Consider the following 26,036-nt stretch of genomic DNA (forward strand, 5'->3'; position numbering starts at 1 on the left):
GCTTTGAGACATACACAATGTCATTCTAATTGCAAAATACAAAGACCTAATGTGATTAATTGTTGATATGTGGATATACTGGTGTGCGCGCACAGCTTCAAGATCTTTCACGCTCGCACTAAAATTTTATGAGGCAAGTGTGAATAATGGGTGCAAAATTGTTAAAAACTGTAACTACAAGGTCAAAACATAACTAACACCCTAAAACACAGGTGTGCAAGTACACATGCATGCACACAACTACAAAAATCAAGTGCATTGCCTGAATGAAAACTTATTGGGGAAAAAAAGGTGGTTGGGGGGGGGGGGGGGGGGGGGGGATTAAAATGATACAGCAGACAGCTGTAGCGGCCCAATAGTTGGGCTGGAATTAAAAGAAAGATTATGCGAAAGTCCAGACAATTCACAAAACTTCAAAACCTGTACCTCGCTTGTCTCATCGTCAGCTAAAATAAACAAAATTCCATTGATTGGTATGAAATCTATATGCACAGGTGGACACACAATTAGCTAAATATTAGTTTGACATATTTTTCACCTATGAGGGACTCCATAGCTTGATGATAACATGGAGTGCCCTTTCTTACTGCTAAAAGCAGTTTTCATTTCAGCTGGTTGGGCAAACTATTAGTATTGTTCACCTATGTCACATGGCTGTCTGTTTGCAACTCCATACGGTTAAACTATGAAAATTAAACATTTGCTCAACCACACTACACACCATTAGAATTCAGCTTTTGTGTCAAACAGAATGGACACAGAATACACTACCAAACTGAAGGTTACAGATGCCATGAAATACGTGGTTATACATATTAGCTGATTCCATTCTCTTCAACATCATAAATGCTCTTCAAAAATTTATTATACATTGGGTAGTGCTGTGTCTTTTAATAAGTTCGTGCTTTTTATATTTGATTATCTATGTTCAAAATCATACAAAATTTATTTTTGTATGGGCTTAAAAGGTCAGGGAGCAGTCAGACATGTAACCTGCTGGAAAGAGGATATTTCTATGAGACCTATCTTTTAACGAAAAATTCTTGAACTCCATAGTACACAGAATCTTGCTTAATGATACTGGAATACATTCTAATGCACAATTTTTGTAGTTGTCTATTTTAGCTATTTCATTCCAAAGCTGTCTCATCAGATGACCTACTATCACAGTTTATCTTGAGTGCTTGGGTGTTAGTGATTGCAGGCAGCCCAGCCAATTCACTAACATGTTTTCTGGTTATAAGAGTCAGGAGACAAAAGAAGTTATAGCTCATCAACTGCAGTTCTCGAAAGTGTATGTACAAAAATACAACTATGGTGTGGTAAGTGTACTAGAAACATATGTTTCATCTCAATGATCACTTACCTTCCTGAAGCACTGCTCTTCTTGAGGCCCTGGCGACTTTTCCTAGAGGTTTGTACTTCATCATGTATATGCAGTCTTGTCAAAATGCCCTAACATTATCACAAGTAACTCCATCAATGTGTTCAATAGTAGTTGCGTAACTATGCTTCTGACATATTGCAATAGCTAACTGGTGACTCTGATCACCATCTTTATCATATGCATGTGCCTAGCAGAGCTCACCAATGTGTCCAATGACTTAAGGAATGAAAATAACGTGAGCACTGTTACATTCTGAGAATTATTCTCCCCCAACCCCTCCCCAACATAACTAACAATTTCATATGATAATTCATTTAGAAGAGCTTTAGGTAATACTACTAAGAAATGTTTTGTACTTTGATGTAGTGGATAGTGTTGTTGTTAATTTATTAATGCGAGTTCAATTAGAAGTAAACATTAATGTACTACACTGTCAGACGTCCTGCAGAATTCTCAATGACGAATACGACAATAATAATGTTTCAAAAAGCAACAAAACTTGTTTAAGGGTAAAATATCATGGCTCTGTACCAAATTTTATTGCACTTGCATACTATGATTCTGTGTGTATCAGTTACAAAGAATACCTTAGAATTTCTTTGTTCTGAAAAAACAAACATGACTCTCACTTGGCATAGTTTATCCACTCATATGAATACACCCATATAATCAGTAAATATACAGTCGTTTAAAACTTCAAAACATGTCAGTCAAATACAGCATAAGCATATACTGTTCACAAGTCAACAATGTCAATAAAATTTACAGTATCATGAGAGAAGGCCATACCGATTTAATTTGTAAGTACATAAACACCTAATATGAAAAATTACATATTATCTTGAATTAATTTTTACATACAGAGAAACTTGAGCAGAGTGGATACTCAATTTATTGAACTCAGACAGTAAATACACAAGACACGACATTTCAAAATTTTGTTGAAATAATGAAGCACAGTATGTTAACAGCTGGCAGAATTATGTAAATTTAGATTGAGTCTGGAGACCAAACTGCAGTCCAAACATTGGACTGTCAAAGGTGAAAGTGCACAGAAACAAGATAAAAAAATGTTTCTTGTGGCGAAAAAGACATGGTAAATGTTTCTGAAACTTTCAATGTAACCAACTTGATTGACTACTTCAAAAGTCTATTGTAATGACTGGCTGTTATATGGAACATTGGTGAACTGTTTCCATGACGCTTAAGATTACTGAGCACAACAACATTATCACACTGGGACAATGTGCCTAATAACACATAGGACATTGTGATTGTAAATGAGCACAAGCTGAGTTTCAAAACAATTCCACCACTAACTGTTATGACCTGACTTGATCCCATGTAACTTTTTCTGTTTCCTACCTATAGTAATTATTACTGATGATGATGATGTTGATAAGGAAAAGACTTTTTATTGAATTAAGTCAGTATCTGTCCAACAAAGAAGCATTAATCAGAGTTCAAAAGCCCCCCTTTTTTTTTCTTTGAGAAAATTAAAAAGCTGTAAACTCGTTGGTCCAAATGCATTGGGCACCAGAAGGATTACAATAAAAAAAATGAATAGCCATAAAGTTTACTTATTTACTACATAACAAGTGACAGGCAAATCCAGACCAAGAAACATAGAAAATTTAACATCTACACACCCTGTGCATTAATAAATCATAACATACCTGTACTGGTCCCTACACAACAACTAACAAGTTGATGGTTGAAATGACCTCACAAAAAGCATATAAAAATAGGAAAAATACAACAGACACATGGAAAAACAACTAATGACAAATGAAATTACCTGTTGTTAATACTTTTTTTTGAGAGGAGGTGGGGGTATACTCAGAACCGCTTTTACGGAAATTGACAAAAAGCAAACGGCTAACAGTAATGAAACAGTACAAGCTACACAGACTCCTGTAACAATTGTAACATGGTATCACAAGGAAAGTTGAGAGGAATTACTTTTGAGTGTAGCAGATGTTGCGATTAGTCAACTATATACACAATGTAACAGACTGGTTGATCTTATAACAAAAGCATAAGTAGAATTCTGAGACTTGCCACTGAAATGAAAGTGGGGCACATATTTGAGCCCTAAAACTATATATAGTTCACAGTCTGAAAGACTACATTTCCTCCAAACATCTTCATGCAATTCAAAGTATACATTAAGGAATTTAAATGCAACACTAAGACAAGAGCAGAATTAGAAAAATGATCTGCCAGCTGTATAATACAGGTAGAGAGGGGAAAAAATGTCTAGATGAACTTCATGAAAAATGTAGCAGATTATAGTTCCGAAATCACAGATAACTGTGACAGGAAATAACAACTCATGCACAAATGATAAATGAAGTTGGAATTCATAATGTCAATTGCACTGTCAGCACCATAGCAGCATTAACTGACAACGAAGAAAATCATGTAGGATAAGTATGTTATGTAAAATCAATTACTGGGGTATAAATGTGTGGAAAAGGAGTTACTAAGAAAAATGCAAAGCTGACCACCATTCACTGGCTGGTTTGCTGAAGTGTCTAATAAGCTGAAAGGTGCATTTTTTGTATTCAGAATTGTGTTTAATAATCAACTATAAAAATGAAAAATACAACAAGGAAGATCATCAGTGAGAAACAACTGGCAATGCTTCTTTTTGTGCAGTGGTAAAATCCATTAGCACCTACATTTCCAGCACAAGTTTCTTGAGAGGATGTGATAGTTTAGCAAAGACAAAACTGCAAAATTTCAAACAAGAAATTGAGCCAGAATGAATTCTGTCAGCAATGACAGAAGAGAATAAAAAAGTATCTCCTCAAATGTTTTCTTGCTTAAAAGTTGCCTATAAATAAAATGTTCTTCAATTTGAATCCACTTAGTATTCACAGAATTTTAGCAGTAACAAGGTATATTCAATTATTTCTGCACTACATCAATGATACATGTACCTGATAGATTTAATAGAGAACATATCAAACTATGAGCAAACAGTGCAAACACAGGGCAACAGTACCTTCCCCACACAGACATATTTGTGGCTTTCAATTTATCAATACTTTCCATTCTTTACCTACAAATTTTCTAGTTTGCTGTTCACTGATACACGATTCAACAGAACCAGATGTTAGAATATATTTTCACAAAACAAATTTTGAAACCAAAAATTTGCCATTTTTTCCATTTATCAAATTACCAGGCCTCACATACATGAAGTAACATTCCAGTTTCTTATTATTAGACATAATTATGTGGAGCTTTCTTGGCTCTGTAGGTGTGAGCTTCTTTACATACAATGAGACTCAATATAGCCTAAATCTGTGTACAACATAAATGCAAAATACCACATAATGTGAAACGAATACACAGTTATTCTAACAAATTTTGTCATTTTCTCAAATTTCAACTACCCTTCAGTATCATAAGAATAACAAGCAGCTGATAATGCACACAGTGTTTTCACTCACACTGCCACAGTTTAACAAAACTATGTATCCATTTCATAAGCACAATAAAAATTATAACAACATAATTGCTTCACTTACTACATCAAACAGGTGTACCATCTGATTCACTACCGTCAGCGATAGTATTCGACTTGACACTTTCAGTCTCTGAGTACTTTTTACTGTCAGTTGCAAACTTTGTATCATGCATATTTTGAGCATTAAACTCATTGGGCTGTCCTGTCTCTGGATGAAAGTTTATATCACCCACAGACCTTGCCCTTCCACAGTGTAAAGTGGCTTCATAAAAGCTACGGCAATGTGCACAAGAACAGTAAGGGTTTTTTGAAGGCCCTATATGATTGCCTGGTTTCTTTAGTGTACCAACAATAGTACCAAATTTCTGAGCTTTTGACAACTGATCAGTACCTGTACCTTGAACAGAAGTGAAAGGTGACACAACACTAGACTCAACTTTTAATGGAGGAGGTGAAGGAGGCTTGGACCCAAATGGACCTATTGCAATACGACGGGCAAACCTGTTTACAGATGGAGGGCCAGAATCACTTAAACTCCCAGTGTCACAAATCAGGTGATTAATCCTCAATGGCAAAGTAAGTGATTTAATATCTGCGCCTTCACTAGGTGTTGTAGATTTTGCTACTTTTTTAACTGTATTTTCTCTTCGGAGAGATGTTCCAGAACAGCCTCTTCCAATAAAACTCCATGCATCACCAGTGTCATCATCATCGTCATCATCATCATTGTCTTCATCTTCTTCTGAATCATCCGAATGCTGTGATTTCCACAAGGGAAATGTCCCTTTTCCTAAATGTCTGTATAAGAACTCCTTAAATTTTTGTTGTTGATGCAGACGTTTATTTTCAATATCAGGTGGTTGCTGAGCACTGCCTTCATCTGCCCATGCCATGGCTTTCTCCTTTATGCGAATTCGATCTGTCATATCAGCGTATTCAAAACTATCACTCTGTGTCAAATAGGGGTCAAATTTGTTTACAAAACTTGAGCTGCTCACAGCTGCAGAATCAAGTTCAGTAGAAACGTCCTTCCAGGAAGTTGACATAACCGAGTCCTTGTCATCACACGAAATAGCACAACTCGATATTGTTGACCATGATGGGTCTCTTACTGTACTAGATTGCTCACTTACCAGACCAGATGCACTCTCTTTTAGAGAAGTGTATGAGCTAAGCCTGGATGGGTACTGACTACTGAGAACATCATCACTCTCATAACCCTTTGGTTCTAAACAATAGTTGATGTTGGACTTTTCTTTTAGACTTTCGCTTCTTCTGGGTACCTGCTTCAAACCTTTTGGTAAAGAGAATTTACCCATTTTTGTGTGCATCACTCGAAGTTGTTCTGACTCAAAAACTGTCTGTGGTGATGATTCATCTGTTGTGTCAGCTTCTGATGATGCACTGGCATCAGCGTCTTCTGATCCAGTACAGTACACATCAATGTGCACAGTACGAGGTTTCCCTTGGCACTGCTGATTACAGTCAACATCTGGCGTCGAGGACCGGCTGCTTGTTCCTTGAGAAACTTCAGAGTACCTTCTTTGCAGCAAAGGAGATTTTCCACTTAGTCTTGCAGGTGACCTTGACAACCTCTTTGACAGCTGTTCAAAACATGTCATCATTATATATCATTTCAAATCAAAAAATTACAAAAACCATATAAAAATCATATCAAGGAATGTTAATTACCTTTTTCTTCTGTAGTGGCACGTCTGGAACTTGAAGATTTTGAGGTACGACATTATGTCCAGTGTCAGTCTGTGAAGCAGCATCTTGACGTTCTTTATTAGCAGACCGTTCTGGTACTCTTGTGCAAAAATGTGTAGTAAATGTACTACTTTTCCTGTTATGACAATCTGGCACCTGATTACTGTTGCATATTTCACAATTTTCTGGTATTGTGGAGAACCCTGACGTGTATGGTGGTCTCGCATGGTAACAAGCACGATCACCACAATGGTAATGAAAAGACTGCAATTTTTCCCCTGGATTTGCCAATACGATGCTACAAGTGCTTTTACAGCGTCTGTCATATGGATGCTGAGATGCTTTTGCTGACTGGGATCCACCACTAGACTGTCTGCTAACATCATGTTGTGATGGCCGTGGTGGTGTAGTTGTGAATAAAATGTTTCCACGCTGAAATCCATAGCAAGGACGCAAAGTTGTAGATGCACTGCTTGAAGTGGTTGGTTTTTGCCAAGAACAGTCCATAGACACATTGCTTCCAGAGAGCTGAGCAGTTGGAGTTTGTGCTCCATGAGAAAATGTGACTTCAGCATGAACTGACCACTCTTGCAGTACTTTGGGTGTACTCTGCATATTGAATGAGATCCATTACACTACACTTTTGACTGTTTCAATGCATTTTTCATGACTACATCATGATCAAATGGACATTTTCTCCAATTTCTTTCAGCAGACATTTAACTGCAACATTTGCAGCAATATTTTTCTGGTAACGAAGTAAGAAAATAAATTACAGAAAAATGTCAACTCCCACTAATATGTATAAAAACTTGTGTAAAGCTTATTGCTCTCTCATTTTATAACTGAGAAGGTGCAGAAATAGTGTGATAAATACACTATTCTCTGAGCTGGCAGATTGTTTTCAGTAAAAAAAATTTTCAACAAACAAGGTCAATGAATGTGACAGCTGTGCCTCCGGAAAATTTTCAAGATGGGCAAAGATGAAGTGTTGTTTTGAAACAGTTGGAGTCAATAAGATTGCACATACACCTATCAAAAATTACCTTAGATGAAATACATACACTGTAGAACACTCATCAGTTTCACATATGAGAGCCACCGATAGTAAGGATTGCAATCACAACACAACACACAACATACTTTCATTATCTTCCAACAGAAATATTTAACTGTTCACGATCATTAGCAACAAAAATGTATCACAAGAACCGTCACAACATAATAACACAAGGAGAGTGCAACAGCAACAGAAATCCTGATAGCCAACAGAGTTAAATATCGTCCACTGACATATCCTCAATCAGAAATCACACTGCAATGGCCACAGAAAACATTGTTATACACGAAGTGTGCTTTAATGGCGACCATGCGGAAGAGTTCAAGTTTGTTTTGATGTGTTGCGCGGTGGCATGACCAGAGGAAGCAGCTGGCCGTATCCCTGCATCTGTGTGCAAGTCCCCCACGAAAGTGCCAGCTGGCGCCATGTCAAAAACTCCAAGCTGTAAGCCAACTACCGTAGTTTACGATTTGAGTATCTGCCTCCGGCTACATCACCAGCGATGTTTTAAAAGAATACCAACGAAAAATGTAGAAACGGCTTCCTCATTTTTCGAGGCTACAGCGTAAAGGTGTTGGGCCGCGGCTTAGGCGCGAGCGTCGATACTACGGGAGATTGAGGGCGGCAGCCCCCTCGACTTTTGGCTAGTTACTGCCGCTACCGCCTGCCGCTATTTCTAGACTGCCGCCCGCCCACAGACAGCCTCCAGGCACTGGCAAGTCTGCCCGCACAAGCGCAGTTACAAAACCGCATGCGCTTCGCTAGCACGCGCGCCCCTCTTCCACTGTAAAGAGCGGTGGCGACGACCAAATTTGGCCAGATATTAAAAACGCGCCGTCGCCCTCGTTCATATTAATGATTTTTCTTCATCCTCTAGGCCAGATGACGCTAATCAGTTTTCGGATTGGTGTTTTTAACCAGACTTCTCACCGACAAAAAATCTCTCTTGAAATCGCGATGGTTGCCTACGACTGGCCAGCGACTTAGTGATTCCATTACTGATGAGTGATGAGGCGAACAAGCCAAGAGCCATCACCCGAGTTGCCTGAAACTTCGCTTAATAGAAGACGGGTCAAAATAAGCGAACACGTGTCTCGGCCTACCTGTAGATACCCGAACGTTTTTGAAAAAAAAGACGGTCAAAGTTTTCGAGGTACTATATAAGCATTTTTCGGTGCGATATCGTCAGAAGTTATGGTGCGTCAGTGGTTAGCATCACCGCTTCTTAATTTTGCGCACCGTGTTCGAAACCTGGTTATTGTTTTTTTTGTTTACTTTATTTCTATTGTTTTGTTCGTAGAAGGTTACTACCCGAACATTTCTTATAAAATTAAGAGGGTAGAAGAGTGTTTTATTAACTGTAAAATTAGAAATGGTTTCATACGAAGTGCCACAAATTTATTACATAATATATGTGTGTATGGCATGTTGAGAGGTTACAATCATTTTAAATTCTCGTATTCTGATGTTTCATTCTCATATCAATTCTTATATTTTATTCATATGTTTATTCTTCAGGAAGATTTGGTGCTTCCCCTTGGATGATACCGAGCGTAGAAACATTCAAAACATACACATTCCTAGCACCACGAGCATCGCGCGAAGGTAGATTTGCCACGGGGACATATGTTCGTATGGATCTCATTCGGAAAACGTCTGTAACAGTACTGAAGATTTCGCTCCTTGGCAACGATTTCGTGGCAAACCATGCATGACGGATCACATTTCTGATCATGAATCAGGATACGCTACAGGAATTTCACCGAAAACAATTTCAAATAATTTCCTCTTCTTTTTAAATTCATTCATCTGACATACAATTATTAGACGAATAAGGACAACTTTATACCGGCATATACTGGAAAACATTCGTGCAGTCATCTTCTACAGACATGAGTATATAAATAAAATAAATAAAATCAATAATCGGGTTTCGAACTCTGTGCCACCATTCTGTTCAAGGACACAGCGCGATACAAGGCACATGAAGTACCCGGAAAGTATCTCGAAAACTTTTGAGTGTCTTTTTTCCAGAAACGATCGACTACCAAGACATGTTTTCGCTTACCTTGACCTCTCTTCCACTGAGCGAAGTTTCTGGGAAATCGGGTTGTGACACTTACCGAGTTCCCCCGTAAGTTACATTAGTCTGGGTGTCACATATTTACATCACAATAAATCGTGAGGAAGGTGCATAGGTCTTGAAAAACCGAACCACTTCTAATACTCTTGTATTTCAATCACTACATCATTAAGACCACAACAGCTTCACTACCTCTTATGCCAGAAAGTTTCAAAATACATCGCTTGCACACTTCCATTGCTTATATCTGCATCTTAATGGAAAGTAAAGGTTTTCACCCGTTTATGATAAGGCGGCATAAAAGCGGTCACAATTTCGGACTGGATTAGTATGGACAGGAAGAACGCCTTCCGGAGGAAATGTCATGGCATGTTCTTGTGAGACTTATGACAATCTGAATCTGGATTGTACGGTGGAATTTGAACCTCGAATCCTCCTGAATTAACAGTCTACTGTGATACTTTGCTTAACAGAGACGCGAATATCATACTAGATATTAAATGAAGAAGTGGGTTGTCAAGTGTTCCTATTGCTGCAGAGAGATCTACTAAATGCTGAGGAACAGCGGAAATTATCAAAATGTATAGCTGGCCACTAAGTTTTGATACATAGAAATGCAAAACTGCGGAATTATAAAGCAAACAGGTGAAGAACTACGAGTTTTCAATACTAGTCAGATATGAAGGAGGAAAAATAAAACAGAGTATCTCCAATAAACAGAAGCAACAACGATAAACAATATCGACAAGGGAACCATACAGTTGCATAATGAAAATAGTAGTACACTTGGTTGTCCTGGGAACTACAGTACATTTGCAAAGAAACTGCATGCGAAGTCATTGTTTGTTAGTGGTCCTAAGAAGAAATATTTACTTCTTTGTCATATTCAGTTCGGTAGAGCCACGTAGCAATATGGGTGTAACGTCATTCAGTCATGACAAGTGAAGTTCTTTCGTTTTGCTCAAAATTATCAACCGAATGCTGGCAAGAGTAATTAACTGATCATCCAAAGTAAGAGAGTAATCAACAAGAGTAAAAAGTAATATACTTCCATGTATGAGAAAGCAGCAAACAGGCAAGCATGACATACATAGTGTGTACAGACTTAGTACTCCGTAGTCGCAATTAATGTGTCAGCAGCAGAAACTTGCGATGCCCATGTCCGACTGATCAATGGTCACTTTAATCTGAAGCCTGGCTTTCGGGATTTATTAGTAGCAACATCTACGATAAGTAGCAGGAATAAATGACTCTCACTTTCGTTTCCACAAAGTGTAATACTACATTACCACACACAACTATTTCCACGTATGTCCTCAACAATCGGCAAAACGACTATTACAGCAGGTGATCATCAGCTGAGAGATAGGTTCCATCGTTCACGAGGGTGCTGCACAGAGAAATCACGCTCAGTATTCTGCAATGACCCGAATTCTATAGTGAATTACTTTCTTAGATTCACGACTCATAAGTGGATACAAAACAGACATGCATAATTTTCACTGTACAGCCGAATCTCAAGACTTTCCTGCTTCATGGCTACTTACTATCAGTGGATCGGCGGAAGAAAGTGTTATCTTGGTAGAGTATTTTGCATTATTGCGTGCTAATGTTGTTACATTCAAATCAAAGAACATAAGAAAGATAAACCAATTTATATAGCAGACAGCGCTTTCTAGCTGCACGTAAGAAACTACCCGTTGCCAGCAAGTGTCGAATTCTAAAAAACAACATATTATGTGACAAGACTAATCCTCACTTAGCTGAGGGTTAGGACTTCCTTCCGTAGCTGTATCAATTACTTCGGCTAAAAAGCACAGCATGTGACTTTTAAATATGCCATTTGTTCTCTGCATCACCGCAAAGCTGTTAACCGTGACGCTGTCAAATATTTTTTTAAAAAAAATGAAATAAATTACACACATACTTGAGTTACGATTCCTAAAAAACGGGTTTTTCTGTGGACGACCAGAGAGGGAGGAAGGCGTTTTGCATCCAACAGTCCATTTGACTAGTATTAACTTATATTTTTCCTTAATTTCTTTCAGGCTTCTAGTTTGAAGCCTAGCCCCATGAACCACGGACCTTGCCGTTGGTGGGGAGGCTTGCGTGCCTCAGCGATACAGATGGCCGTACCGTAGGTGCAACCACAACGGAGGGGTATCTGTTGAGAGGCCAGACAAACGTGTGGTTCCTGAAGAGGGGCAGCAGCCTTTTCAGTAGTTGCAGGGGCAACAGTCTGAATGATTGACTGATCTGGCCTTGCAACATTAACCAAAAAGGCCTTGCTGTGCTGGTACTGCGAACGGCTGAAAGCAAGGGGAAACTACAGCCGTAATTTTTCCCGAGGACATGCAGCTTTACTGTATGATTAAATGATGATGGCATCCTCTTGGGTAAAATATTCCGGAGGTAAAATAGTCCCCCATTCGGATCTCCGGGCGGGGACTACTCAGGAGGATGTCGTTATCAGGAGAAAGAATACTGGCGTTCTACGGATCGGAGCGTGGAATGTCAGATCCCTTAATCGGGCAGGTAGGTTAGAAAATTTAAAAAGGGAAATGGATAGGTTAAAGTTAGTTATAGTGGGAATTAGTGAAGTTCGGTGGCAGGAGGAACAAGACTTCTGGTCAGGTGACTACAGGGTTATAAACACAAAATCAAATAGGGGTAGTGCAGGAGTAGGTTTAATAATGAATAGGAAAATAGGAATGCGGGTAAGCTACTACAAACAGCATAGTGAACGCATTATTGTGGCCAAGATAGATACGAAGCCCACACCTACTACAGTAGTACAAGTTTATATGCCAACTAGCTCTGCAGATGATGAAGAAATTGAAGACATGTACGATGAAATAAAAGAAATTATTCAGATAGTGAAGGGAGACGAAAATTTAATAGTAATGGGTGACTGGAATTCGAGTGTAGGAAAAGGGAGAGAAGGAAACATAGTAGGTGAATATGGATTGGGGCTAAGAAATGAAAGAGGAAGACGCCTAGTAGAATTTTGCACAGAGCACAACTTAATCATAGCTAACACTTGGTTTAAGAATCATGAAAGAAGGTTGTATACGTGGAAGAACCCTGGAGATACTAAAATGTATCAGATAGATTATATAATGGTAAGACAGAGATTTAGGAACCAGGTTTTAAGTTGTAAGACATTTCCAGGGGCAGATGTGGACTCTGACCACAATCTATTGGTTATGACCTGTAGATTAAAAATGAAGAAACTGCAAAAATGTGGGAAATTAAGGAGATGGGACCTGGATAAACTGAAAGAAGCAGAGGTTGTACAGAGTTTTAGGGAGAGCATAAGGGAACAGTTGACAGGAATAGGGGAAAGAAATACAGTAGAAGAAGAATGGGTAGCTCTGAGGGATGAAGTAGTGAAGGCAGCAGAGGATAAAGTAGGTACAAAGACGAGGGCTGCTAGAAATCCTTGGGTAACAGAAGAAATATTGAATTTAATTGATAAAAGGAGAAAATATAAAAATGCAATAAATGAAGCAGGCAAAAAGGAATACAAACGTCTCAAAAATGAGATCGACAGGAAGTGTGAAATGGCTAAACAGGGATGGCTAGAGGACAAATGTAAGGATGTAGAAGCTTATCTCACTAGGGGTAAGATAGATTCTGCCTACAGGAAAATTAAAGAGACCTTTGGAGAGAAGAGAACCACGTGTATGAATATCAAGAGCTCAGATGGCAACCCAGTTCTAAGCAAAGAAGGGAAAGCAGAAAGGTGGAAGGAGTATATAGAGGGTCTATACAACGGCGATGTACTTGAGGACAATATTATGGAAATGGAAGAGGATGTAGATGAAGACGAAATGGGAGATACGATACTGCGTGAAGAGTTTGACAGAGCACTGAAAGACCTGAGTCGAAACAAGGCCCCCGGAGTAGACAACATTCCATTAGAACTACTGACGGCCTTGGGAGAGCCAGTCATGACAAAACTCTACCAGCTGGTGAGCAAGATGTATGAGACAAGCGAAATACCCTCAGACTTCAAGAAGAATATAATAATTCCAATCCCAAAGAAAGCAGGTGCTGACAGATGTGAAAATTACCGAACTATCAGTTTAATAAGCCACGGCTGCAAAATACTAACGCGAATTCTTTACAGACGAATGGAAAAACTGGTAGATACGGACCTCAGGGAGGATCAGTTTGGATTCCGTCGAAATGTTAGAACACGTGAGGCAATATTGACATTACGACTTCTCTTAGAAGAAAGATTAAGAAAAGGCAAACCTACGTTTCTAGCATTTGTAGACTTAGAGAAAGCTTTTCACAATGTTGACTGGAATACTCTTTTTCAAATTCTAAAGGTGGCAGGGGTAAAATACAGGGAGCGAAGGGCTATTTACAATTTGTATAGCAACCAGATGGCAGTCATAAGAGTCGAGGGGTATGAAAGGGAAGCAGTGGTTGGGAAAGGAGTGAGACAGGGTTGTAGCCTCTCCCCGATGTTATTCAATCTGTATATTGAGCAAGCAGTAAAGGAAACAAAAGAAAAATTTGGAGTAGGTATTAAAATACATGGAGACGAAGTAAAAACTTTGAGGTTCGCCGATGACATTGTAATTCTGTCAGAGACGGCAAAGGGCTTGGAAGAGCAGTTGAACGGAATGGACAGTGTCTTGAAAGGTCGATATAAGATGAACATTAACAAAAACAAAACGAGGATAATGGAATTTAGTCAAATTAAATCGGGTGATGCTGAGGGAATTAGATTAGGAAATGAGACACTTAAAGTAGTAAAGGAGTTTTGCTATTTAGGAAGTAAAATAACTGATGATGGTCGAAGTAGAGAGGATATAAAATGTAGACTGGCAATGGCAAGGAAAGCGTTTCTGAAGAAGAGAAATTTGTTAACATCGAATATAGATTTATGTATCAGGAAGTCGTTTCTGAAAGTATTTGTTTGGAGTGTAGCCATGTATGGAAGTGAAACATGGACGATAAATAGTTTGGACAAGAAGAGAATAGAAGCTTTCGAAATGTGGTGCTACAGAAGAATACTGAAGATAAGGTGGATAGATCGCGTAACTAATGAGGAAGTATTGAATAGGATTGGGGAGAAGAGAAGTTTGTGGCACAACTTGACTAGAAGAAGGGATCGGTTGGTAGGACATGTTTTGAGGCATCAAGGGATCACAAATTTAGCATTGGAGGGCAGCGTGGAGGGTAAAAATCGTAGAGGGAGACCGAGAGATGAGTACACTAAGCAGATTCAGAAGGATGTAGGTTGCAGTAGGTACTGGGAGATGAAGCAGCTTGCACAGGATAGAGTAGCATGGAGAGCTGCATCAAATCAGTCTCAGGACTGAAGACAACAACAACAACAACAACAACAACAACAACAACAGTTTGAAGGTACAATAACATCAATCAGTTTCAATTAAATTTACTTTGTCCTAAACTGCTCGGATAATGCATGGAACAGATGACTAATGAAATTAGTACAACCAGTGCAATGTTGTTTTATGGATAACTGTACTTCTGCACAATACTTATTTACATGAATAAAAATGCCAAAATCATCTCGATAACGGAAAAGCCATTAGCCTGTTTTATAAACAACAGAACTTCATGCCTAATTTTCAAATGACTTGGAAAAGTCAGAATTTCTGAAGGTAGCCGAGGGTTTCTCATCCTGCTGTTCTGTGCGCTCCCAAATGAGGAACTTCAGACTTAGGCAGTAATCGTTTAAATTTCGAATACGTACCTTTAATTGCAAAATAAGGATTATGTTTTGTACTTTCTCGACCCTCTAGTGGATAACAGTTTAAGAAACTAGGCACGAGATCTCTTATGAAGTCTGTCGTTAACAACTGCCTAGAATAGGATAGCAGTGGAGATCATAAACCTAAGGCGTGAGAGAATAATGGCAACTATTTACGCAAGAAAGCGGCAGCTTATGTACATAAAAATATTCGGCTACCTCCCTAACGAACACAGGTACTCGAAGGATCTGGGCTTAGATGAGGGGAAGAGGCAAGTAGTGTTAAGTTTCGCGTTGAATGATAAAATAATTTTGGGGTTCACGACAAACGGCTCTGGGTGCACTTCCATTTGTTCAATATATTTACAGCACAGAAACGCTATGAGAAATATGTCTGAAAAGGTCGCGCGCATAACCACGGTTTGGGGGGGGGGGTCTTGGTGCATGGTTCCTATTTGAGCTAGGAACATGGGGTGAGAAGTTTTTGGTTTAGCCTGGACAAGCGCCTATTCCTATAGCCAGTCGAACATCTTTCTTACTGTAGCTACGTTGCAGCATATTAAACAAGGTTTGATGATGATGATTGGTTAGTGGGATGTTCAACTGCGCGGTTATCAGTTCACAGTTATTTGTTCACAGTCCAATTTTTACACAATCCAATATAGCCACTGTCACGAATAATGACGATGAGGATGAAGGGATGAGGCCATCCTCGTCACAAACACCCAGTACCCGGGCAGAGAAAATCCCCAACCCGGCCGGGAATCGAACACGTAATCCAGAGGCAGCAACACCAGCCACTAGGCCACGAGCTGCGGACTAAACAAGATTTTAACGACGAATCGGTGATTGTGCCCCGGCAAATTTTGCAAATATATTAATTTCTTTTGCAAAAGATTTCAATTGGGCTAAAATTAATACTAAGCTTTTACTGGGAGCTCTTTGAAGAGCGCCACTTCTGTAATTTAAACTTTTACGAATCAGTACAAATTTTGCAAGAAGGTAGATAAATGGATAAGTCAAAACGAATTTTTATCCAATAATCTTTATCCGCTGTCTAAATAATGTGAAGCTACCTGTGAACAGAACGCGCCGAAACTTTTAAAATGGGTCAAGTAAGTAAAAAATGCGTCCCTGCGGTTAAACTGAAGCAAATCTCGCTTCGTTCGGATTTTACGAGCAAAAAACACTTTTTTGTATTTTTAACGCGCACCGGATTTTACGGGGGGGAGGGGGATAGGGTTTCCTGGCATGATTTTGTATACTTCAAACTTGTACTAATCGCTTTAAATTTTGTAAGAAGACAGACAAGTCTTTTTTTGTGAAAGCTTTACGCGTTTACCCTACTTCCCCAATGCGGGTTGATTTCTTCCCCTAGGGGACCATTTTTCCTCCAAACACGCCACCTGTTACTTGTGTGTCTCCAACAGGAAGTATCCGAGGGTGTTGTTGCTTCCATCTTAAGCTTTAATGACATGTTGTGTCATACTGCACAACATAACAAAAACGACGCTGGTTGACACGATGGCACGTGTCATGTTATACAACATAACACCATATATTACATGATATGAGTACCAAATACTAACAAGAAAAAAAACGCGAATATATCAAGATGTTTTGAGTAAAATGTCTTTGAAGCTGCCAGATACGTCGAAAAGCTTGTTCCCTTCTTTTACATCCCTAACTCCGTCCAGGACATACACGCTTTTTTTTTTTTTTGCTATGATTGAAACACTTTTTTATTTGCTTTATATGTGTTCTAACTTTCTCTAAATCGATACAAAATTCATACAATTTCGCCATGTGGGTATTTTCTTTCCTTAATACGCAAATTCTTTATTATTTGTGAGAACGTTCCAACCTCTGTACGAGATTTATGTAGTTCTTACAGTCTCTTTAAATGGGGGAAACTACACCATAAGGGTTTATATTATCACCAATAATTTCTTCAGTTGGCGATTCACTGGTTGACCTTTACGCTTACATTACGAACGGTTGTCAAAGCTGTTCCAGAATCATTCGTGAGCAAATTAATTAGACACTACCCCCACACGTCCTGATGATAACGGCGACACATCGTGGTGTAGAGTCGAGCGTATACGAGACATAATGGGTCAGTCTGAACTTTCAGGTGGGTAATTTATGTAGCACACTCACGTTAAGATTAATGAAGTCGTAAGTGATGATATAAAAGAAACGACAATGAGTGCCTTTAATCGAGTTCGAACAGGTGGTTGCATTATTCACACTACTGATCGCAAATGAACTGTTGTTGATGAGACCAAAAATATTCAAAGTCGAGAAGTGAACGATAATAAAAGATGTGTGAGATCGGCTGGTGACCTCGGGGGACGAGTCGGATTGCTAAGAGAAAAGAAATTCCTGTCTAAAGATTAGCATGCTTTGTTGTGTACGAGTAAACGTGATCAGAAAAGGTGTGCCGATGAATAAAGATGTAAAGGCGCCCGCCACCGATGTTGTTTACTGAGTTTCTGAGAACTAGAGCAACACGTGTCCCAGTTTACTGTAAGACACACGACGCTTCGTCCTCTACAAATATCCAACCGCTACAAGAACCATTCCTACACGTGAAAGCTACCTACTAAGCAGCGACAATAATTTTTGGATAGAAGTAGGTTGCAATAAGGGTTAACCATCCACAAGCTGTCTGAATAGGGTAACTACGAGAAGCGTACCAAAAGTCATATCCAGTTCCCAATTAAGTACTGGAAACACCTTCCACTGCTGAAGCGATGCAGTGAACGGTTTAATAATACCATCTAACATTTTACCTTCAATCTTTAAAATGTAGCTTAATCCAAGGGACTTTCGGGTAAGATCACGCGGTCAAGGAAAATCTGCTAATATCTACTAAAACTTTTATTGTAATGTAAGTAATTATACAGAAATTTGTCATTTACGTCCCTACATGTTAATTATTGTAAGAATAGATGCATTTTTACTACTAAGACAGACACGATAACAGCGAGAGTAAAACCTCACAGAATGCATATTCTTACGCGCACAAGCATGTAAGATTATGTATTCAGTAGGGCAAGAGTTTGCACGTTGAATTCTTCAGGGCTGGTCACAGAAACAACATCCTACACCTTAACTGTATAGTCTTTATGCTGTCATTCTTTTACATTTGTCACACTGTGTCCAGCTATCTTAAAAATAACGTCTGCACCCTGAGAAAATACTTTTTTTCCTCTTCATAATCAGTTTTCTGAGGAGCTATGAGCAATTTTCATTTGTCAGAAAAATGTTTTCCTTGCCAGAAGGAGCCAGTTTTCTTTTTCTCTCTTTCCTCCGATTTTCCTCCTCCTCCTTATCCTTATCCTTTAGTTTGTGCTCGAGAGCACTTTTCTACGGTGATGGGCACAGGAATTTAGTTTTTTTCTTTTTCTTTTTTTTCCCCAGCCGATCATAATTTGGGCATATATCAGAAATAGGTGCGGGCGCATGCAGCACTGACTTCTAACACTCTTGTAGAAGTTCCACACTTTAGGTGTGTACTCTCAGGCGTCGCGTACTCATCACCGAACTATCTTACACATATCTGACACACTGCCTGGCAAAAGGTCAGACAACCAAACAGGCGATGACCGAACAAGGCAATACAAATGCCACCAAACAATACCGTACGTAAAGAAGTGGTCGCATAAGCCTCAAAGCTCACACACATTAATTTTATTCTGAGTTATTTTTAATGCAAAATGAATTCAGCAGTATCTGTTCCTTTACGATAACTTTCAGGGTGTTCTTGGCATTTTACTTTTTCTGTAACATTTTATCAGGCACTCAATTTTCTTTTCTCCGTGTTAACCTGTATTTCGTTCTGGGACATAATCCTACAATTTTTGGACCAGATCGATTTCTTCTTTATATTTCCACATTATTTACTTCGGAGTAGGTGTTTTATGTAACAATTTGATGATTACAATAAAGTTTAACTTATAATAGGAATGAAGCAAGAAAGAAGTTTTTTCCCAACACCGGCTATTTTGTAGTTTGTTTGGCATTTTACAAAAACTGAACAAGAGAACACTGCAATCTTATTTTGTAGAAAATCAGACAGTTTCAGGACGATCTTTTGCAAGAAAACTGCACTGCAATCTGTATGTAACGAAATCCTACGCACCTATTATACTGAAAAGCATAATACTGTGTTTATTGCAGTCTTACAGTATTATTATTGTAGAACAAACACAATATTGTGCTTTTCTTTTATAAATATGGAGTAGTTCGAACAAGGAGCGACGGAAAAACAACAAAATCAGACACTTATACATGTCGGGACCTACAACTTGTAGTAAATAAACAAGTAAGCAAGTCTAACGATATTCAAAGGTAAATGGTATTAAAAGTAGGTGCTCTAACTCTGTCGAATATACGTATTTGCCCAATCTTCCAGCTGACAGAACTGACTAAGGAACTGCGACGCAGAATAACTCTTCCGAAAGTAGATTGAGCTTGACTGAACTAAATATATCATGTTAACTGCTCTGCTTCCTAACAACATTACCAAGCAGTTCAGTGTGAAACATCAACCCTTACTAAGCTGATCAACTACGGAACGTTTTCCACGCTACCCTACTACAACTGGAACTCTATTGAAATTAAAACTTGAAAACCTCTAAGACAAATGCACTAACAAACGCTTGGTTAGAACAAAACGAAATATCTTATAAGTAGCACGGTTTTACAGTTTAATATTCGGTAGTGATGCTCTGAAGCATTTACCGGAACAGGCGGCCGCGGTGGTCCAGCGGTTAAGGCGCTCAGTCCGGAACCGCGTGACTGCTACGGTCGCAGGTTCGAATCCTGCCTCGGGCATGGATGTGTGTGATGTCCTTCGGTTAGTTAGTTTTAAGTAGTTCTAAGTTCTAGGGGACTAATGACCACAGCAGTTGAGTCCCATAGTGCTCAGAGCCATTTCAACCATTTTTTTTTTTTTAGTATTTTGGATTCGGTTGTGGAAGTCTGAATACCAGCGGGTATATGATCTTTTGGCCAGAAAATCGTGTTCTGAGTATAATCTTGACACTTCTGAATGCAATGCTTAAGCTCTGTCCAGGGCGGAGAACGTTAACTAAAAAGCAGCAGAATTTGTGAACAGCAATCCTGAGCTGGCGCGCTAATCGAAAAGTCATTATCAATCATGTCAGGACAGCATTTGGGTTAAAAGTGACTTCGCGCGATATTGTCAATTTCGTTGCTAAAAAACGCATTGTGTCTTAGTTAAGCGATGTAAAGCAAGATGCTTGTGGAAGACACCAAGAAATACCACCTAGGTGCGCGCGTTAACTTTAAATATTTTATATTCACTCAAAAACAACGGACGCCAGCTAAGACGAAGATGATCACTTGCGTTAATGGCTACAGTATATTATTAATCTACAACTGACTCTAAAGAGCACCGAGAAATAAATGTCAGAAAATATAATTTTTCAGAATTTCACAATCTAAATGTGAATAAACTTTTTGAAGTGTCCCTAAAGAAGTTTGTTGCTCAAACTAAAAAGGAGAAACTTTGGTAGACAGTGGCTTTCTTTAGTCTTCTACAGTAGAAGAAACTGAACGTGTCTTATTATGTTCCGACAGTATTACTACGGCGTTCAATCGCTACATTCTTGGACTCCTCAAACTTTCTAAAAGAATAATTAATGATTTTACTGATAAATTATTTTTGTAGGTTTTTAAAAACATTTTTACAGCGTTACCACTTAATGGTGGCGTTTTTACCACGTGATCTAATTTCAGAACCAGAAATGTTTCAAGAAACTCCTATCACGGTGTAACTTGAAACACCCGTTATTTTTCCATTTTTAACAGAAAATATTGACCTGAATTGTTATTACCTACTGGAAATTTCTATTGGGAGCATGTCCCAAAGTTTGGAATACATTTTATGGTTCAAACGGCTCTGAGCACGATGGGACTTAAATGCTGAGGTGATCAGTCTCCTAGAACTTAGAACTACTTAAACCTAACTAACCTAAGGACATCACACACATCCATGCCCGAGGCTGGATTCGAACCTGCGACGGTAGCGGTCGCGCGGTTCCAGACTGTAGCGCCTAGAACCGCTCGGCCACTCCGGCCGGCAATACGTTTTATTGTGTTTCTGTTTATTGTTACGATGCAGGTGGCTTCAAAATTAGAAAGTGTTTCAAGTAACCCCCAAAGGCGGTACATTGTTTTTCTTTATGTGTACATGGTTAAATACAAGGGATAGGCACAATAATGTGAACAGTGATAGTAATGGGATGGTTGAGTTTGACGGTCAACAACGCAGGCAAGGCACGTGTCGCGCTGTGCTGTGCATGTTGAGTACCGACTAGGTGTCAGTGCCGGCTGTTTACGAGTAGTGCACACTTAGTATTTGCATTCAGAGGCCGAGGTCGACGTGCAATGAAACACTTAACAGAGTTCCAAACAGGGCAAAATGGTGGGGGGGCGATTAGTTGGAGCACCAGTAGCCAAGACAGCCAACATATTGAATGTTTCAAGAGCAACTGTTTCAGCAGCCTTGACAGCCTACACAAAACATCGAAAGACATCCTCGTGTAAACTTAATAGTGGGCGTAAATCGAAAGTAAGTGACAGAGCTCGTCGTAAGCTAACACGAATTGTGTCAAAACAACACAAAACTACGGCGGCTAAAGTGACTGCATAGCTCAACAGCCATCTTCGAGAGCCCGTATCTATCGACACTGTCCGTCGAGAACTCATTAAAGCGAATGTTATTGGACGAGCTGCTATACCGAAACCAATAGTGACGACGGCCAACGCAAAGAAGAGTAAAAGACGGTGTCGGGAGCATAAATCCTGGACGGCTGATCGGTCCGTCATATGGTCCGCCGAGTCAATGTTTTCGTTATGTCCAACATCGGACCGTGAGGAGAACGCCACAAGAAGCCTATAATCATGATTCACGCTTCTTCTAAATAGAGTTAATTAAGCGATAAGGAATAAGAGTACTATAATGTGTAAAGCGCTGTCGCCAGAACCGAAATTACATATCACGTTACGTGCACTATAATCGAGAACGCTCGGCATGCTAGAGGATGCGGTTTTAGTTGTTGATGACGTTGTTTCATTAACACCAATAATTGTTACATTAACAGTAACGCAATAATTATTCGAAGGAGACCGCATTAAGAAGAGAATGGTTTGCAAACTACTCTGTTGAAAATAGATCTGTACAGTACAATATTACAAAATTCAAATACACGCGAATGGGGAGCACTGCTGTGACGTTTTAAATAGATGGATATTAATTGGCGTAGCATTCCCTCCTGGCAACAATATTCCTTAAAGAATCAGCCAACTCGAACGATGGGATTTTAATCTTGTAGACGAGAGCATTTCTACAGCTAGAATTACACTTGCTTGTATTTTTCTTAGTTAATTTGTATATGTGCTCCTAATTCAATAAATTGTTACCTGCAGCTCAGATATTTTCAAACCATCTATGTTCTGATCGCACATGATGGTCTCAGGAGCAGCAATATGTTTTGTAATCAGCATCACTGAAATCCCACAAACATCTATGCAAAGCAAAGATATCCAAAAAGCGAACGTTGTTCTCCGTTCCCCACTCCATATTTCAGTTTGTCTACACTCTATGAACACACGTAACCTCAAAACTCATGCAACTAGTGACGCCAAAGTAGCAACTAGTGACGCCAAAGTAGGAACACGCCGAAAGTGTTCAATTTCACCAACGAGTTGCGCAAACGCGCGATGAGCATGCGCAGTGGCCGGTAGTGCAGTTGCCTGCAATCTAGTGTCGTCCTGTAAACCAGGCTTTACAAACGGGCCTACAGGGAGTCTGCCACATCTCACTCGCAAATTTCCAGATGGCTAAAACAATTTAACTTACGTCTGGACGGCCGTCAACAAGTTCAACGCCCGACAACGTGACCCGTACACGCGTGCTTTACTAATTGGCTGAATTTTTAGATATAAACTAAGTAAAAAAAAAAAACTTAACCATTAGTGTCATATAATATTTTGTGTAATGTAATTTCTTGTACAGACATCTTTTATTAACCTGACACGTTCCACATCATTACGAAGTGTCGTATTCATGATCTATGGAACAAGTATTAATCTAATCTAATCTATTTGTGTGTTTCGGTGTCTAGCGGAAGAACTAAACATGTCATATCGGATTGTGTTTAATATAGTCACTGACGATTTGAACATGCGACAGGTGTGTGCCAAATTGGTTTCAAAAGTACTGGATGGCGACCAGAAGCGCAACCGTTTGGAGACCGCGACAGAACTTGTGGAACAGCTGGAAAGAGACCAGGTTTTTTAGACAACGTCATCAACGGCGATGAGACATGTGATTCGGGATTCGACTCAGAAACGAAACGCCAAAGCTCACAGCGGCACACACAAACGTTTGCAAGCTAAAGAAAGCAAGAATGCGCATCGGAGTTCGTACCGCCAGGAACGACAGCCTACTACCAAGGAATGTTAAAAAAGACTAGCAGATGGTGTCGCCCGCACAAGGCATGTGCACACGTCAATGTAGGCGCTGCATCAGCACAACGCGCCGTGCCACTCCGCTCCTGTTGATTCGGTAGTTCCCAGTGAAGCGCAGCTTCGCAAAGATGCCGCATCAACCATAATGAAGGGGCGCCGTTTTAATACCACTGAGGATACCCAAAATGCGACGACACGTGCTTTAAAGGAAATTCTAATCACCGCCTTCCAGAAGCGTTCCAGGGTACGATTTGGATCAATAAATTTTGTTGTACAGACAAAATTGCATTACTTTCTTACCACATCTTGTAAGTTCCGACAGCCACATGAATCTTCATTGTAGTCGACAAATTTTCAGTATAGGCAGGGTTACCAGATGTTCGCGGACGCTGTCTTGTCCTCATTTTCAACGTTTAATGTAGCGGCCGCATACATTTTTGCGGTTTCTTCTAACGTTCGCTAGTTTTGGCAATGAAGATCTTATGATTTCTGTTTCCATCTCGTATCGTCAACAAGTAACGTACTTTTTACTTTGGTCACATAATTACATTATTTGTTATTAGTATAAAATCCATACGTTACGTTCAGAAAACAGAAAATATCGATTTATATTGCGTACAAATTATGTTTCTATCCTTTAGCTTCGATATAGCTGCTTCGACAATACTAGTATCTATGGTCATAGGATGTCCAAGTGCCCATTGTTTTAGTGTGATACATGTGTTTTTAGCGAACCTGTTGATCATTCAGCTGCATCTTTTCTTTCCGCATTCATCTTAGTGGCGGAAGTTTCGTGATTTTGAAAATACAGCTTATAGTACAGAAATATAGTTCAGTTTTGTAAGTAAAGTCTTATTCACGGGTAGCTAAACAATCCTTTTTGATCATTCTTTGTTTCACTTTGTTTAAGACAATTTCTGGTCATGTCAAGGAGGAACTTTGCATTATCTACAATAAGGACTAAAGCTACAGCGATTGTTAAAAATATTCTCTTTCCACACTCCGCGTCTGAATGCACAAAAAAATGCAAGAAGTTTCATTTTACGGTATAGGCATCAGATACATCGAACCACAAGACTCTTTTAGTTGTTCAATACTTTACTGAAACCTTTTACAGAAGCTGTTGAAGTTTGATTCACAGAATAACGAAACATCGGGAACAAATTTTAAAGTTTTTTTCTAGACACTAAGTCAACTGCAAATTCCATTAGATAAATTAATCGCTTTTTGTGGAGACAATATCAATACCAACTTTGGACGGCTTCATCGACGCGGTCAGCGGAAAGTGTTGCACCAAATTAAGAACAACTAGGGAAAAATATGGAAAGAATTAGATGGCCTGCAAATTTTCTCCACAACACTGTATCAAGTGCTGCTGGAGTCTCAACTGTCGACATTGAAATAATCGCCTTGACACGGTAAAGGCAGAAAGCCAAAAAAGCTCTTCTTATACGTTGATGTCAATCATCAGAATCTCATATCTCACTCAAAAAGAAAATGGCTGTCGTTAACAGGCGCGGTTGTGAGAATTATTAAGCTTTGGATTTCATTACAAGAATTTTTTTACGCACAGACAGGCCACCTATAATAATTTCTGATTATTTCGGTATTCCCATCAGATATTTCTGCAGTCAAACTTGGCTCTGTATAACGCTTGGAGAAGAATACAGTCTCGATAATTGAAATAAGAAACATGTTAATCAACACTCAACGATGTCTGAATGAAAGGAAGACTGCCAATTTTATGTACACCCAGACAAAAATGAATTTAAATATTCAAGAATGTGAACCATAACCAAGAAATAATTTCATTTCGAAATTTGGGGAAGAGACAATGGCTTTCTGTGCCAGAGAATTTGATTAATTTGGGAAATGGGCTATTTCTTTTAATAAATATCAAGTATTTGATTGGATGGCGCTATCTGAAACCACAGATAGGGGGATGATTGAAAATACTATTATGTACCTGATTAAAGTGGTATTAAGATTTAAGACAATTGTTTTCAGGAATACATGTATCTGCACAGCTTTTTAGAAACTAAGCGTGACTAGGAAGAACGGAAGTCTGAACATTCCGTA

At 39.2% G+C, this 26,036-nt stretch overlaps 2 protein-coding genes across 3 annotated transcripts in view; both read right to left on the bottom strand.

The window, feature by feature from the left end:
• LOC126267370 (serine/threonine-protein kinase N) overlaps window positions 1-26,036 on the bottom strand; it is a 308,585-nt gene that overhangs the window by 108,572 nt on the left and 173,977 nt on the right. The gene's annotated exons all lie outside the window — the stretch shown is intronic.
• LOC126267371 (uncharacterized) lies at window positions 1,912-8,338 on the bottom strand. Its single transcript, XM_049972552.1, has 2 exons — window positions 6,558-8,338; window positions 1,912-6,469 (listed from the first exon to the last, which is right to left on the bottom strand). Exons 1-2 carry the CDS (start codon window positions 7,188-7,190, stop codon window positions 4,931-4,933), a joined length of 2,172 nt encoding a protein of 723 aa, XP_049828509.1. The 5' UTR covers window positions 7,191-8,338; the 3' UTR covers window positions 1,912-4,930.

Source organism: Schistocerca gregaria, chromosome 4 (genome assembly GCF_023897955.1).
Source record: "Schistocerca gregaria isolate iqSchGreg1 chromosome 4, iqSchGreg1.2, whole genome shotgun sequence".
In the NCBI taxonomy this organism is placed as follows: domain Eukaryota; kingdom Metazoa; phylum Arthropoda; class Insecta; order Orthoptera; family Acrididae; genus Schistocerca; species Schistocerca gregaria.

Excerpts from the sequence above, each read along its gene's own strand:
- LOC126267371 (XM_049972552.1), bottom strand. The coding sequence starts at position 7,190 with ATGCAGAGTACACCCAAAGTACTGCAAGAGTGGTCAGTTCATGCTGAA. Across the intron at positions 6,470-6,557 it reads TGCCACTACAGAAGAAAAAG|CTGTCAAAGAGGTTGTCAAG; the intron begins GTAATTAACATT and ends TGTTTTGAACAG.